General features: G+C 31.1%; 2 protein-coding genes across 2 annotated transcripts; one reads left to right on the top strand and one right to left on the bottom strand.

The window, feature by feature from the left end:
• The first annotated feature begins 6 nt into the window (after positions 1 to 6).
• Positions 7 to 15,771, top strand: LOC134249067 (MAM and LDL-receptor class A domain-containing protein 1-like). The gene is made up of 15 exons (XM_062731427.1): positions 7 to 65; positions 832 to 969; positions 3,045 to 3,133; positions 3,251 to 3,368; positions 4,366 to 4,547; positions 5,622 to 5,700; positions 5,819 to 5,937; positions 6,189 to 6,318; positions 7,668 to 7,843; positions 12,276 to 12,357; positions 12,518 to 12,676; positions 13,012 to 13,125; positions 13,754 to 13,849; positions 14,244 to 14,331; positions 15,173 to 15,771. Exons 1-15 carry the CDS (start codon positions 23 to 25, stop codon positions 15,744 to 15,746), a joined length of 2,187 nt encoding a protein of 728 aa, XP_062587411.1. The 5' UTR covers positions 7 to 22; the 3' UTR covers positions 15,747 to 15,771.
• LOC134249066 (zinc finger MYM-type protein 2-like) lies at positions 8,784 to 10,292 on the bottom strand. The gene is made up of 2 exons (XM_062731426.1): positions 9,046 to 10,292; positions 8,784 to 8,898 (listed from the first exon to the last, which is right to left on the bottom strand). Exon 1 carries the CDS (start codon positions 10,276 to 10,278, stop codon positions 9,253 to 9,255), a length of 1,026 nt encoding a protein of 341 aa, XP_062587410.1. The 5' UTR covers positions 10,279 to 10,292; the 3' UTR covers positions 8,784 to 8,898; positions 9,046 to 9,252.
• Positions 15,772 to 15,953: the final 182 nt, after the last annotated feature.

Here is a 15,953-nt window from a genome sequence, read left to right as displayed (position 1 = left end):
TAATTTTACTTGTGACGAACAGATGTATTGTGGTGGGAAGGATAATGTAAATATATACAGTGTAGGTAAGACATTTATGATAAAGTACCTTAGAATGGTTGTACTCCTAAAAGTTTTTCATTCACAGCACAAGTTATACACAAGTTTACAAAGACGAAAAATTTCACACCTTTTGAAGGATTGATGTTAAGCTCCTTTCAATACTTTGAGGGTTAGTTGCACCAGAAAAATGATGATTATAAAAGGAAAATTACTTCATCAGGGTTGCCAACTAACTTCATACACGATAACTTATCAACTAGATAACGATGAATTATCAACTATATACTTTAAAAAAAGGCGAAAAATGACTTTCATTGATATCCATATCAACGCATAGATTTTCAGAAATGGTTGTATTTTTCTGCAGACTTCTATTGTCATAATGAACAGAATAAATAAAATCATCTGTTGATCCCATGTCAAACATTATCCCACCGTAAGATAAAAGTACAATTTTGAAACTTTAAATTGTTCTTACTGAATTGGCACAAGCTACGGTATGGAACAACGTGTTTAGTGACGTAGAAACGCGTAGGTTTATTGTTCTTTTTTCCATTTATACATACTCGTATTACAACAATCAAAACCAATAAATTAATCTATAGAAAAACTGCACATGGCATACGATGCCACATGTGCATTTCAAAGGTGATGTGGTCTTCACAAAGAATACTCGATTGGAGTTGCGTCTGTTTTCATTGATGATTTATTATGCCCTAAAGTAATTTTTCAAATATCTTTTACTAAATGTTGAATGATAATGTTTAATATTTCGCTTTAACATTACAGCTCAAGACCTGTCTTTGGATTCAAAATCCTTGATAAACCCAGATTACTCTCTGTGTGTGAGCTACCAGTGTATTGATAATAGCTATATCTTCAAAGAAAGGAACTGTGGTGATCCTAGTATCAACGATGTGGCTTGCAGTGAGTTTATTCTTTAATTTTAAGAATGATTAATTATTTCTGAAAGTTAAGAAAGCCTAAATGTTGAGTATATCGTGTCTTATATATAACCCATTAATAATAAAGATTCTGGTAAAATCCTTCATTCAAAATTTAAAAAGTGAAGATTACAAAGCACCGATCTATCTAAAAAAAGAACAATATGAGTAAATTATTTGTGCTTATAATGTCATTATAACGACTATTTCTAGTTTAAGAATGTTTTCGTACTCAGAACTTGCTCTCTATTCATCGCATAAATTGGAAGACATGCACACCATGAACAGGTGATAGCGGAATCTTACTGTATATAAAAAATACGATTGAAAGGCTGGTGGGATTTCGTTTGTCATACAATTTAGTTGCCCCTTGGTCGTTACTGTCTTTCTTAGGTAAACATACAGAGATAAAATACATGTGATAAACTCTTTGCAATTGGTTTCTTTTATTTCAAATTCACTGGGATTTATCGAGTTGATATATAGAAAGGAGTGACTAAATGAAATCATTTTTTTAAAATCAGCATTGGTATATCTGAATGTTTGGCTAAAGGCTACAGCAAATTATTTCTTCCTGCTATAGAGCAGTTCTTGATTCTCAGTTCGCAGTATTAGATAGATATGTAAAGTTAGCTACTAGTAACTGGCTACTGTTAGCTGGCTACAACAAGTGGGAAAAGTTGGCTACTAGTAGCTGGCTACGCGAAGTAAGTAAAGTTGGCTACTAGTAACTGGCTACTAGTAGCTGGCTACGACAAGTGGGCAAAGTTGGCTACTGGAAAATAACTTGAACCTTCTAGTACCTTTTCTGTTAAATTGTGCAATTAATGGATACACATATTAATATTATTGAAGTAGCTGGACTTTTACATCGCTCTTATCTACTGATATTGCTGATAAAACTATCTCCTAGCTTTTGCACATGATGTGGCACTGATGTTACTAAGATTTCGAAAGTAATAAACTCAGCTACTAGTACCTGTTTTGTAAAATTGTGGAGTTTTGGGGTACAAATGTTGATATTATTGAAGCAGCCGGATTTTTACTTAGCTGATATCTTGGTACCTTTAGTGCCAGTGGAAAAGCTGAGAGATTGTTTTATCAGCAATATCAGTGTATATCAGAGATGTAAAGATCCAGCTACTTCAAGAATATCAACATTTGTATCCATAGGTTGCATAATTTTACACAAAAGGTACTAGAAGGTTCAAGTCATTTAATAGTAGCCAGCTACTAGTAGCCAGTTACTAGTAGCCAACTTTACTTACTTCTCGTAGCCAGTTACTAGTAGCCAACTTAACCCACTTGTCGTAGCCAGTTATTAGTAGCCAACTTTACATATCTGTATTAGATCTGCTTCCTATTATAACAGTTAATAAAGTACACAGCTTATTGGAAGGCATGGTCTCCACAGACTACATAGATGTTGTCAATGAGACACTCCATCATCCCTTTAATATCTACTTTCATGGACTCGTGCATAGAATCAGAATGATTTGTAACAAAGTACTTTTTTTGATGACCAATCAAAAGAATAAAAAGTTACCGTGTTAAATTTTCACTAAAAGGTAGTTATCTACGAAGTAAAAAAAATATCTAACAACAGTCATGCATAAAAGTCCACGATTAATAAAGGCCTATTTTTGAATTTATCATAAGAAAAAGTTGTATAAAATATAGGAAAAAAAACCCAAATGTTTTGTAGTTATTGACGTTCGAAACAAAAATTATTTTAAGGTAAATTATTACGTTGTCGTCTTATAGAGGAAATAAAAATGTACACGACATGTAAGCAATTCTTTTTAAAAATTACGAAAACCTCTGGAAAATAGAAATGTTATCCTTCTCTTCTCCACCATAATAAGATTTCTTAAACGTTTTACTGTACACTGCTTCTCAAATATGTTGTTATACAGTAATTCTCAAGTTTTTTTTACAGTCGCCAATATTTTCGAGAGGAATAAAAATATGGACTTGATAGATCACTTGCTTAAAATGAATTTGTAGTCAAATATGGTTTAAAATTTCTAATATTTGGTTTTCTCAAATTTCTTGCAGATGATTATTTTTCATGTACCTTTGAACCAGAAGACTTGTGCTTTTTAGTGCAATACAAAAATAAAAGCTTTGACTGGACAGTAGATAAAGTAAGCTTTGCATAATTTTTTTTCTTTTAAAAAATGGATACAAAAATATTCGAATAAAGACCTGGTTTAAATTTATTTAAATTAATGATTAAGCATTGCTTTTTAAATTGAAAATAGATAACAGAAAGAAATGGACCTGAACAGGCATATGAAGGATCTTATTTTGCCTATGTTGATGACACCTCTTACAGTTATGGAAATTCATCACTTCTCGGCTCCAATACACTTTTCCAAGGTAATTAACTTAGTACAGAAAAATATTCATTATTGTGTATTACACATTATAAGCCTTTATCAGCTCGATACCAGCATTTCTATTAATGATTCAACGGTTGTTATTTTCTTGAAATCGTAACCATTCTTATTCAAATAATTGGCATTTCAATATGAGGTACTTAGTTGCCTATTCAACTCATAAATCAAATACAAGTTCGATTCTCACTGTTTTTGAGGAAAATTGTCATGAAACATTGATACCTTGCCTGAGTAATTTATAAGATCTGTGGTTAATCCAAAAATAATTAAGAAACTATTTCAAGCATTTATGGTATCTTTGTTCCAATGTTCAGATATCCCAGAGTGCTTATGTATAAACTCCTCCTAATAGTCTATATGTCTATATGGAATCATCATTAAACTAGAATACCAATACTTTTAAACACATTTTGAGAGAGAAAATTGTATGCCATTTCTTTGGAGAAACGTATTTCTCCATAAAAATTTTGAATTTCTAACGAAATCTCCAAAATTTTCATGAAAAGTATACTTTTGAGCGTCAGTCTAATTCATCATGCAATAGTTTTTTTTTCAAGTGACGTATTAAAGGCCCCGATAAGCAACCACAAAACAAGAAAAATGTTGTTGGGAAGTTAAGATTTTTTTTTACTGTATTCGAAGACATAAACTTTCTGGAGTATTTCTAAACCCAGCAAAATGTTAAGGCCCAAGAATTTTAACAACTTAATCGCTACGTCTGTCCTAAAATGGATGATTGTTATGGACTGCATTACAAAAATCATAAAAGTTAACGTACCCTATTTATTGGGGATAAAAAACAACAGATAGCACAATTAACAAACATTAGCAGGAACATAGATAAAAACTAAACGATACACTGTCGATATACAAGGGTCCTGTAATTATTTTAAATCATTAATAAATGTTTCATCAAATGATATGTTTTAATTTGATTATGAAGACTAGTATACCATTTTGTATGTATACACATGTAGCTAAGAAGTGGTGCCTGCGGTTTCGTTACTTCAGCTACAGCGCAGACTCCACTGCGGCCCTTACTGTGGTGACCTACAATAATGTTACAAAAGAAGTGAAATTTCATGTCACTATTACACGTTCTGATTTTGAGGAATGGAAATACGCAGAACAAAATATTCAGATAGAGAATGGTTTCGTTGTAAGTCTGTTTTCGATAATATTGAAAAATTAAACTTATTCTGGATAATATTTTATAAAGAACTTTATTCGGTAATAACCAATATTTGCCACCAAAATCAAACTTTGATGGAGACATATTTAATTAAGTTCTTAAACAGGGGAGTATATGCTGACTTCAAAGCACTGAATATGTTCATAAGTAATGACGCCATATGTACGTAATGACGTCACAAACATGACTTAAATTTCAGTTTTTTATGAATTTTACAGAAAAATGTACATATTTCGTCGATATTTTGAGTAAAATTCACCGAGGCATGTGTGTTCAGGATCAATATTTTGATATAATATGTAGAATGATAATATCAATGAAATATGTCAATATTGTTCCTGAACAAACTTGCGCTCTATTAAATTTAAAGCTAAAATTGTTGAAATTTTGACCATTTTGTCCTCTTTCTGAAAAAGGATATAAAATCGGACTAGTTTGTGACGTCATAAAAACAAAAATTGTGAATACACTCCTTTGACACTGTTATATTTTCTGTTAAGTTATATTTCTCATACAATTTTTTGAATTCAGCACATTTCAGGAAGTTTTCAAAATTTGATTTTTGTGGGGGCAAATATATGCAATATACCGCATATAGTTCTTTAGAACGTATCTACAAAAATTATTTTAGATGACGACTAGTTTTCATCGAATCTTTAAATTGAGTATTTCTCTTGAAAATGTTGATAATAGAACATTCTCGATATGGATTAAATAATGCAAGAAATCGTTTTTTAAATTGTATTTATAATTTAAATGTTGATAAAGGAAATTTTCAGTAAATGTTTTTTCTCTAAAAAAAAAAAGTAATCTGATGCAGAGACACAAAACTGCAATCATAAGTATTGTAGATCGCACTCTACATAAATATAACCTAAAATTTCTAATTTCAAAATTCTGAAAAAATGTTATGAAAAAATACATTACTGAAATCCATTTATCTACTCTAAGTGAATGCGACATAAGTTTGACACAATTTTATATTATCATATGCGATTTTAATAGAAGATATATTCACTTCTTATATTCTGTCCATTTCAGGTTGGTTTTTTAGCTACAAGAGGAAATCAAAGATCGATTTTTGCTATTGATGATGTAACTATGATTGCAGGTACATGTGGTAAGTAGGACAAAAATATGAAAACATTGCCGAAAAGTTTTATAAGTAAAATAAAAAGTTCGACTTGATTTATGATATCGAGTGCTAATTTTAACAAGAGGTATATTTTATTTATCAGAGGAATCAGTAACAAAGCTGCTTCATATGAAAGGGAAAATGATATGCAACTTTGAAGGAGGAGTAGATACCTGTTTTAATCAAGACACAAAGGATGACTTTAATTGGACCATAACACGGGTAATCAACGTTTTCAAAGCTGCTAGAGAACGTGGATTAATTCAAAATTTTGCATGATTTTTAAAAACCATATTTTTCTAGAAATTAACTGATGCTTAAGATTATCTGTGTTTTTTTATATCTATGTTTAATAAGTTTAGATTATTTGATTTCAATAATAGAATTCATCTATCTTTTTTTTCATCTTCATATTTACACCAACGGTTTGGTTAATCGAACGTTTTCTCCAAAACGCATATTGTATTACACAGGAAGGCAAAACAGACACGTCTGGAACAGGTCCAAGCAGCAATATTGACGGAAACTACTTTAGTTATATTGAAGCCAACGGTCCAAGAAGGAATGAGGTGGCACGCATAGTATCCAAGTTTTATTTGGAAAGTATGTTTTTAGGATATTTTATAAAATATGCTGATTGTTTACATTCTATAATAAGAAAACTTAGAAAATTCAATGTTGTTATAATAATCAGGCAATCATTTTAGATGTAGTATGTCTTTTCAAACTTGTTAGCAAAAAATCAATGTCTTTTTTTTTTTTTTACCGTTTTTAATTTTACGAACACATCTGTCAGTTGAGGAATCGGTCTTAAATAAACAACAATAATCTGTTTAAGTTTGAGAAACCAGGAAAATAAATTATACAAGACGAAAGTGCATGTATACTGAAAAACTTAAGAAATGGGAAAAAAAAACGTTTCCTCTCCGACCATTAAAAAGAAACATATTCCTTTGTACTTTTGAAGCAAATAAACATGAAATTAATATACCAACAGCGATTTCAATGTCTTAAATTCAATTTAACCTTCAGAAGATAAATTTGCACAAAAAATTTCTATTAATCAATCAAAATCATTTATAGCATTACGTGTTCCACCCAAAAAGTAAATGCAAAATTACACGTGTCAACACTTATTGGTAATAACTGTTGATACTTAAGTCTTTAAAGTATTGTTTAGCGTGATTACATAACTTTGTATAAATCAAAAGCAAAGATATTTTTAATAAGTAAATTTTATATTGTATTATTAAGTATGGAAACAAATCCTTCCTTAAAAAATGAGTTAATAATTTATTTGATTGCTCCTTCCCAAATTAAGTATATACTGCTTATTTCCAAGGGCACATCCAATTCGTACAACACTCTCTAGAAAAAGGCTGTTTATAAAAGAGAGTATCATACAAAATTGTTATCGACTGCTATTGATTCCTGGTTTAGTCTATAAAGACGAACAGAATGTTATTCAACACGAACAAAATTGGAACTGTGCAATCAATAATCACCAAATAAAGCATTTACAAAAAAGAGTATTTTAATTATTCTCTACACAACAATGTCTTATTAGACACAAACAAGTCACTTTTGAATATACATATGTAGTGCAAAACAGCAAGGAAACTACTTGACCAGATTTTATTTTTTTTTTAATAGACGTTACAAAAATGCTTTAATAACAAAACTTAATTCAGCAAGAAAAATATATTGATACCGATGTTAATTATCTCTTGCGTTACGTTCGCACTTCACCGCTCATCCATTAATTCACAAACTTACAAACGATGTTACTATACTCCCTCTAACTTCTTTGCGAGGAGATGATTAAAAGTATTTGTCTTTTTTTTTTATCAATTCGTTCCTTTAAACCTCAATTTCAATTGTAAGTGTTAGTGACTGATTTACTTTGTTGAATATGTTGAACATAAATGGAATTTTCTTCTTTCTTTTTGTAGATGTCAATATTGAACTCAGCATGTGGTATCACATGTACGGTCGTTATGTTAAAACACTTAAGGTTTTTCTGAGAAATCAAACCCAGGGGGAACAAACTGTATTTGAAAGATCCGGAAATAGAGGGAATTTCTGGGTCTTAATAAATAGAACATTGACGATTGAAGGAAAGTGGCAGGTAAGAAAAAGAATTTTTTAATTTAATTAACACAAATTAACTATTTTTGAATTTCTGTTAAGAAGTTAAAGGTAAGATTGAAATAAATAGAGGATATTCAATGTTTTGTAGTTGAATATGGAATTTATTTCACGAGTGGAACAGGACTTTTGATATTTTCACGAGTGCGAAGCACGAGTGAAAATATAAAAAAATCCTGTTTCACGAGTGAAATAAATTCCATATTCAACTACAAAACATTGAATTTTCTGTTTATTACATTTTCCCCAACTCTGTTTTGCCCATATTAGCCATCTCCCTGTTCATCTGTCAAAACAATATTACGCGCTAAATATAGTTCCGTAATAACGATTCACAAAATGATGTACACAATAATTTTGAACAAATAAACAACTTTAATATAACATCGTTAAAGTAATTTCATTGATAACTTGTTGAATATACAATAATTTTTCTTTTTTTAATTGATGAAAATATCGCGTAAGAATACTTAGGGACGCATTACTCTCGAAAACAAATCGAAGCGGGGTTTTGAAAGTTAAGATTTTAGTTTTGCATGTTAAGCTGCTCTGGTGAACTGTTCAATGATGTTGGGGCATTTTTAATCGCTGTCACTTTCTAAAGGTAAGATTCTTTTATACTTTCTAGCTGGAGGGTTGTCATTTGCGTCATGGTGGGCTGGGATGCACGATGTGTCAGCCATGTGCTCGCTGTTCCCGTACGATATATTGAATATAACTTGTCCCGAAAAACTGTTTCCATACAGCATGGATCTTACATCCGAATCAATGCGGGACTGGCACGACGATATAGTTTGATTCTGGGTGCTCGATAGGGTCTGGGTAATTGTCTGAGACGCGGAATAATGTTCCTTCATAGGCAAGTTTGTCGGTTTATCAGCAGATGTCAAGATAGAAGAAATATTTCTGTTTTGGTTGTTGTTTATTTTGCTGTAGTTGTTAATGCTGTTGACATTTTTGTGTCCCGATATTTGTGTAATCTGGTTGGCTGGAACTCCGGCATCAGATAGCCTTTGTACAAGATGTTTCCTCATACTAGCAAAATAAAACAAATCTAATTTATTTCTCTTATTTTTAACATGTTAAATTAATTTTCTTCTTTTTTTTTTTTAGATCTTTTAAAAATTCAAAAATACATAAAGCGGACTAATTTAAATTTGACCCGCATTTTTTAAAAAATACCTATGATTAGTAAATCGCTTGTCACTGTCGATCCCAGCAGAGGACTTCATTTCCTTGACCAACCCATACAGTTTATTGATACCCATGGCATTTTTCTTATACCAGTAACTTGTATGATCTCCTTTAATATGAATTATTTTACAATAATGATTTTGTTTTCCTTCATTTAAAATGTTAATTATATTTACAACAAAGTTAATATAAATTTTATATAGTTAATTCCAAAATTTTACCTAAGTCAGCACGAGCATTTACTGCTAAAAAAAACGGTGAGTTCTCCTGTTTGGTTTCTTCAGGCCGCATGTCACTGAATTTTTTGTAAAGAGAAACTGGGTCTTTTTCGGGTTCAGCTGGTGTGGCATAAGCTCGTGGTTTTAATTTCCTTACATCTCTGGGATTAGCGCCTGTTCTTGTTTTTGTTTGTCTCTCCTGATTGAAAACAATATATTCTAAATTTTCCCCCTCATCATATTTCAGTTCAATATCTCCCCAAGTCAAATCATGAACTTCTCTGCCGGGCCTCATTCCAAAATGATTGGTGCAAATTGTAAACATAGAATTTGTAAGAGAGGTAGGTGTGTAGGGACCTAATATCTTCTTTTCATAAAATATTTTAAATTCATTTTCTGTGAGTTCGTCAGCAGCCATGGGTTTATTCCCCTTTCCGAGTGACTTCAGTTGTTTCTGTTTTGTTTTCAACACATCACGTGCCTTGCTGAACTGCAGGTCATTGATGATTGAGTACCCATACTCCTTTTGCTGCAAGTATCTATTGATACTGGACATGTAGGCCCGCAAAGAGGTTGGCTCATATTCTGTGCCATCCTTTTTCTTGACTGAGAGAAGGAATGACGCTATGTGCAAATTTAACTCAAAGGGGGGTATTATTTCAGGGACCCTGAACTCTCCCTTTGCCTGTAAGAATTCTTTGAATGTGTTAATATCACATTTAGTTTTTTTAGAAGTGTTTTTGTTCTCATTAGTTGTCAGAAATTTATCAATATCGTCATAACAGACCTCAGCAAAGCGCTTGTTTTGTGAAACTTGGTCACCTCCTGGAGTGAGCTCAACAGAAAAATCTCCAATTATGTTGTAACTGATTCCTGCTAATGTTTCCTCATCCAAATCTTCAATGAATGCATTCAAGTCATTGTCTGTGTCATTTTCATTCTCTTCCATGCCTTTTATATCCAATGTGGTAAGATTTTTGTCATTTGGATTAGTTTTTGCCATTTTAATATAATAATATTGAAACAGACGATAAAAGAGCTCAGGCAAGGGAGATAATTTGATAGAGAGAGAGAGGGGGGGGAGAGAGAGAGAGAGAGATCAAGGGACATAATTCAATGTTCAAATTAGAAATAATAAAGTAGTTCCTTTTTTTAATTTTTTTTATTATATAAACTAAAGGGTGTTATAATAAATTTGAGGATAAAACTGGGGGAAAAGTAATCAAGGGATATAACTCCTTCATAGAAATGAAAAAAAGTAGTTCCGGTTGATATTCTTTCATACTGTGACAGGATATCATTTTGATATCCTGTCACACTGTGACAGGATATCACTTTTATTCAATGGATAAATTACAGTATTTCACTGTTGAAAATGTAATAAAGTTGTTTCCATTCTTAATATTAAGTTAAAAATATTTTAAATATTCTCATCAGTAATGATGTAGAATAAGCATTTATTGTGGATATGTGAGCACAGTTAATATATATGCAGATTTTATCGACGATTTCTTTTCTTTAAAAATTAAATATATAGAGATAACGAACAGTATTCAAGCTCAAGATTCCACAAATTTGGAGCAGAGCAAACGCTGACCTCGTAACAGAGGTGAGATTAAGTGCTAATGGAGGAGTGAGCATCTTCTGCCGCCCGGTTACATCCGTCCTGTGCACCTTATCATGATCGGGAAATAACGGGAAAAGCCGTTGACAATTTATTGTGTAAATAATGGTCTAACAATAAGTATGTGAAACGTCAGTCGGCCTTTCACTTACAGATACATTGTATTTTCTGACAAGGTCATTGTATCGCCCAAATAGAACTTTACAAAATGATGACTTCAAACGAGACTGCTGACAGTCTTGTTTCATCAACTTGCCCGTCAATAACCTATCTCGTTTTAGAAACTGTTTATAGGTAAAGCTTGCATATCAAGAATCAACTGAGAGATATAAACCTGGTATGCAATTGATGAAAGTATATTTCTGCATGAGTAAGGGAAGTTGACGATTGTAAAGTTAAAAGCTATCACGTTTATCATAAAGCTTGTATTACCATTAGCAACTTTTTAAAGTAAAATATCCAAATATGAAACATATGTATCAAACTCTGTGGTATCTTTTTCAAGTTCACCGTGATATATCGTATCAACATAATAATGAAAATAACCATTGTTAGGTGACAATATCGAAATGTCTAGTTGAAAACCACGGCAAGTGTTTTTTTCCCCTTGCACGTAGATTTTGGACGAATTCTGCCTGCTGCATATGTATATAAAGATAGGTCTGCTAATATTTGAAATAAGGGATTCTTGTTTAAATGATTTTGTTACGGACATACATTTTCTGGGACCATTTTTAAAATATTTGAAATAGTAATCCTTTAGGAATTTCAGTTTTTATTATAAAAAAAATTCTACATGTATATGACGTTAAAGGACCCCATTGCAAATAAAAGGACCCCAGTGGGGTCATACTGGCTTTCATGGGCTATCCTTGGGTTTAGGTATATTTAATATATATTTTTTTAAATTATATAAAAAAAAGATTTATTAGTCAATTTTGTTTTATAAATTATCTCTTAAATTATGTATATTTATAATTTTTAATGTTCATGTACATTGCAATGCCTTTACCTGAATAAGTAATCTTAATTACTTGAAAGATATGTCTTGTATATAAAAAAAGACTTAAACTGAGTTTGTAATATATACTTGGCTGCCATGGCATGTTATATCCCGTACATATTTTGAGTTGAAATTAGGACGATACCTTTCGTTACTACTGGAATACAGGTAGATATTCAAAGAAAATCAACAGATCAATAAGGGTATAGAATACGATTTTCACCGTTTGTATTCACGTGATGAGAACCGAAATGTTAATAATTAAAAATATGTTTTGTTAAATTCTTTAAATCTATATTAAGATTTTAATTATCTTTTCTATGCTAAAAATGATGACTGTTTGTAAATTAATTTCCTCCCCTATATATTTTAGCTTTGCATAGAAGCAAATGTACCAACGAGTAATACAGCAGATATAGCTATAGATGATATCAGAATAAAAATTATTCAGAATGGTACGTCACCTAAACAGCTAAAAAAGTCATTATATAATGAATTACAATGTGTTGATTTCAATATTAAAAATTCTACTTTTTCATCAAATTTACCTTTTTCAAAATTATTTTTTGATTTGTTTTCTTATTATGAAATCAATTACACCAAATTTATGAGCAGGTTTCAATAAAACGTGGATGAACTTTAATGAAAGATGCATAAGAAATCTGGGATCTTACTCTCGAAGTAACATTTTGACAAATGCTGCCTGCATTTCAAATGACCATGAGCGATGGACCGGTATCGTTAGGACACAGAGAAAAGGTTCAGATCAGAAAGGTATTACGTCATAGGATAAAGGCCATCCTATTTACACGAAGAGGAAAAAACCAAAATTTGGTTTTCCACGATATTTTAGTTTTACCCAAATGATTCAAAAGAAAGAAAGCACGAATGAATCACCTACTTCTATGTTATTCATTCCGAAATATAGAAATAAAACAAATCTGATCAAAAATATCTATTCACTCATGTCTGAATTACGTCATTTTAAATCTCTATATTTTTAAATTCCTAAAAAATCTTAAATAAGTTGTATTTGTACCACAGGTATTTTTTTATCTTATTAAATTCCAATTCACAAGCAATAAACAATTTTTTTTTTTAATTTTTAGTTTTGAAGGGGAGTCCAAATGCTGTAAGGACTTTTGAACACAGATTCGGCATGTACTCTTACGTCTGGGAAACTTTTAGCGAAAATGCAACTAGAACATTTGTGTGTGAAAAACGTAAGTATATCATAAATCCTTTAAACTTGAACATATTAAACCATAGGTGCGTTCATTAAGTGTATTCTTATGCATGTACATTCGCAAGAACTCTATATAATTTCGTTTTGTCTTTATTTAATAATTTCGTTTTTCTTTATATATTTTTGGTTTGCACTATTGGGCTTCCGTAAAATCGAACCATTCATTAAATTCAATCACAAGTTCATATTTAAGGGATATATTTTCGCAAACGAGTCATAATATAAGCTTGGCTTGAATTGTCAATTCTTTTTTTATTTCTTCAAAGCCACATCAATTTTAATTTAACGAGGCTCGGGGGTGGCAGCCATTTTTAGACTATTTTAATCTCCTTTAAAAGGAGAGCTCCATATAAAGATATAGAAATTGATCAAATTTTAAAACTAAAATCTTTGAATTTTTTCTTTGTCAAATGATAGTTCACAGCTAAAGATACCGTATCTAAAAAAAAATAAGTTAAATCTGGTGGTTAATTTGGGATTAATTTGTTGACCCTCCAGCCTCCTTAATGCTAAATCAGTTTGAATTGTATTTGATTATTTTGTTGTTATTCGATTAATTAAAAGCAATTAAAAGTGTGGCGAATCCATTTTATCATTTAAAATAGGTCTAAACGCATCCGAGGACTTTGACCAGTGCCTTGCATTCTCGGAAGTTAGTGAAGATTTTTCTAATCTCAACAGGAACGAAAATAAGAATAATGGTGAGATCAATTCATTTCCTTTTCCAAGTGTTATTACAAGGCTTGAACAAAATGTTGTTGCATGTGGTTGTAATGAATGAATGACGTAATTAATCTTATGCTTCTTTAAAAAAATTATAGTCTTTTATTTTATTGATCAATGTAAACTTACTTTGGATATAACAGCAGATTTTTTTTTACTTAGATTGATCTTACAACATGAAGAAAAGTCATTAAAACTATATAAGAAAAAACACAGTGTGCGAAATAAATATTAAATATAAACGTTAGAGCTTAACGACTTCTAATTATGGATATAAAATATAATATAAAGTCACTATACTATGAGAGCTTCCCTAACATGAATGAAGGGAAATTTTATGTGATCAAGCACTGTTCTTTTTTATTTTTGTAGATGCGCTTGCCCTTATTCTGGTAGTTGTTATTTCGTTTGCCTTCGTTGTCTCAATTTGCATATTGGTCATAATTATTTTATGCAAACGGTAAGAATTATTTTGATAAAAGAATACATAATTTATGTTTAAGATATGCAATCACAGTGAGAGAATACTTAACCTGATTTCAATGTGAAGTACAAATATTTATTAAATATAAACACCTCAGTTTATAAAAGATGATGCAACACGACATATTTATGTCACGTACCAGAAAGACAAAAAGCAAGCATTCTCATTCTTAAGCTCGGGGTTTGTTAATGTGGAATGATTTGATGTTTGATTCAAATTTTGTCATATAAAATCGTGTTCATTACAGTGTTTTAAACAACTTGTCTACGGTTGTTCACTGAAAATAGATTATTCAAGGACTAAAAAAATAATGTTTATGAAGTTCATAGAGACAGGACAACGATGAGTGTGAAGAATACAAAAATGCTATACAAATGCACAATTAGAAATATTCATTGGTACGCTTGTGGTGTTTTCCTTTGGACAGTACTTTCCAAAGAAAGCAGAAGAAAAACGTGAACATTTACAACTTAATACATTTATTTCGATATACATGCATTTATTTATGAAATATGTTCCTACCTTCTGTTTTGTTTTTAAAGAGATTCTACTATTCAGAGAGTGGATGTAGTTCCAGAATGAATTTATTCATCATGTATCATCATGTATGGGGGAATACACAGAAATCTACAATGAATGATAGATTTTTTAGTAGATCAAAGTTTTTTAATGTATTAGACCAGGATAATGTTTTTGCATATTTCATCCACTTGAAATAATTGGTAAATGCGCTTTCTTTTTTTTTTTGCATTTCTACATTTTATATTAAACAAAAAGAACAAGCTTCATTAATTGTATTCTTTGTATTTTTTGACAGGAAATTGGCAATGAAAGCAAAATATGAAAAACAGCACAATTCCTCAACAAAAGAACAAGTAAACTTTATGTATATGAACTCCGACGATATCCTTATAATACAAAACAAAACTTCAAGTATGAATTCCATAGCTCTTCACAAACAACAAATCCCCAGTGAAAGTGGAAAAACAGGAGGAGTAGACTCGAACGAAATATATGTTAACCAGGAACCTTTTCGTCCACGGGCAAAGTCAACTAAAAATATTAACGATAAAGATGAAATACCGGAAGAGGACTACGATCATCTGAACAGGAATAACAATGTTGTAACGACAGTACAGGAAGACACTTACAGTCACATGACTGACGGTCAATACGGTACACAACAAATTCAGTGTGAAGATACATACGACCATACAGGGGGAACCGAGGGCGAGTACGGAGCAGCACAGATTGATCAGGATGTAAACAATATGTATGATCATACAGTACTCAATGATACAGATGACGTTTACAGTCTTCCAAATAAAGGCTCATGTCAGACTGAAACGGTGTATAATATCGTAGTAAAAAAGACATGTGGTACAGATTAAGTACCGGTATTCAAAAATTACATTTAATATGTGTGATTTTTTTAAAAAGCAGTAATCTGAACTATGCCAATTGTATTCCAGACATTATGTGATGTAAAATACAAATGTATTGAAATCTCTAATATTCCTTCTCTCTATTTTTTTTTATTTTAAAAGATGTTCTCTTTGTCCCCATTTCATCTCATTTATTAAAGTTCAGCTTATCTG

Source organism: Saccostrea cucullata, unplaced genomic scaffold (genome assembly GCF_032062105.1).
Source record: "Saccostrea cucullata isolate Sc308-1 unplaced genomic scaffold, CSIRO_AGI_Scuc_v1 ctg1784, whole genome shotgun sequence".
Taxonomy (NCBI): domain Eukaryota; kingdom Metazoa; phylum Mollusca; class Bivalvia; order Ostreida; family Ostreidae; genus Saccostrea; species Saccostrea cuccullata.
This window is presented reverse-complemented; position numbering and strand designations above follow the sequence as displayed.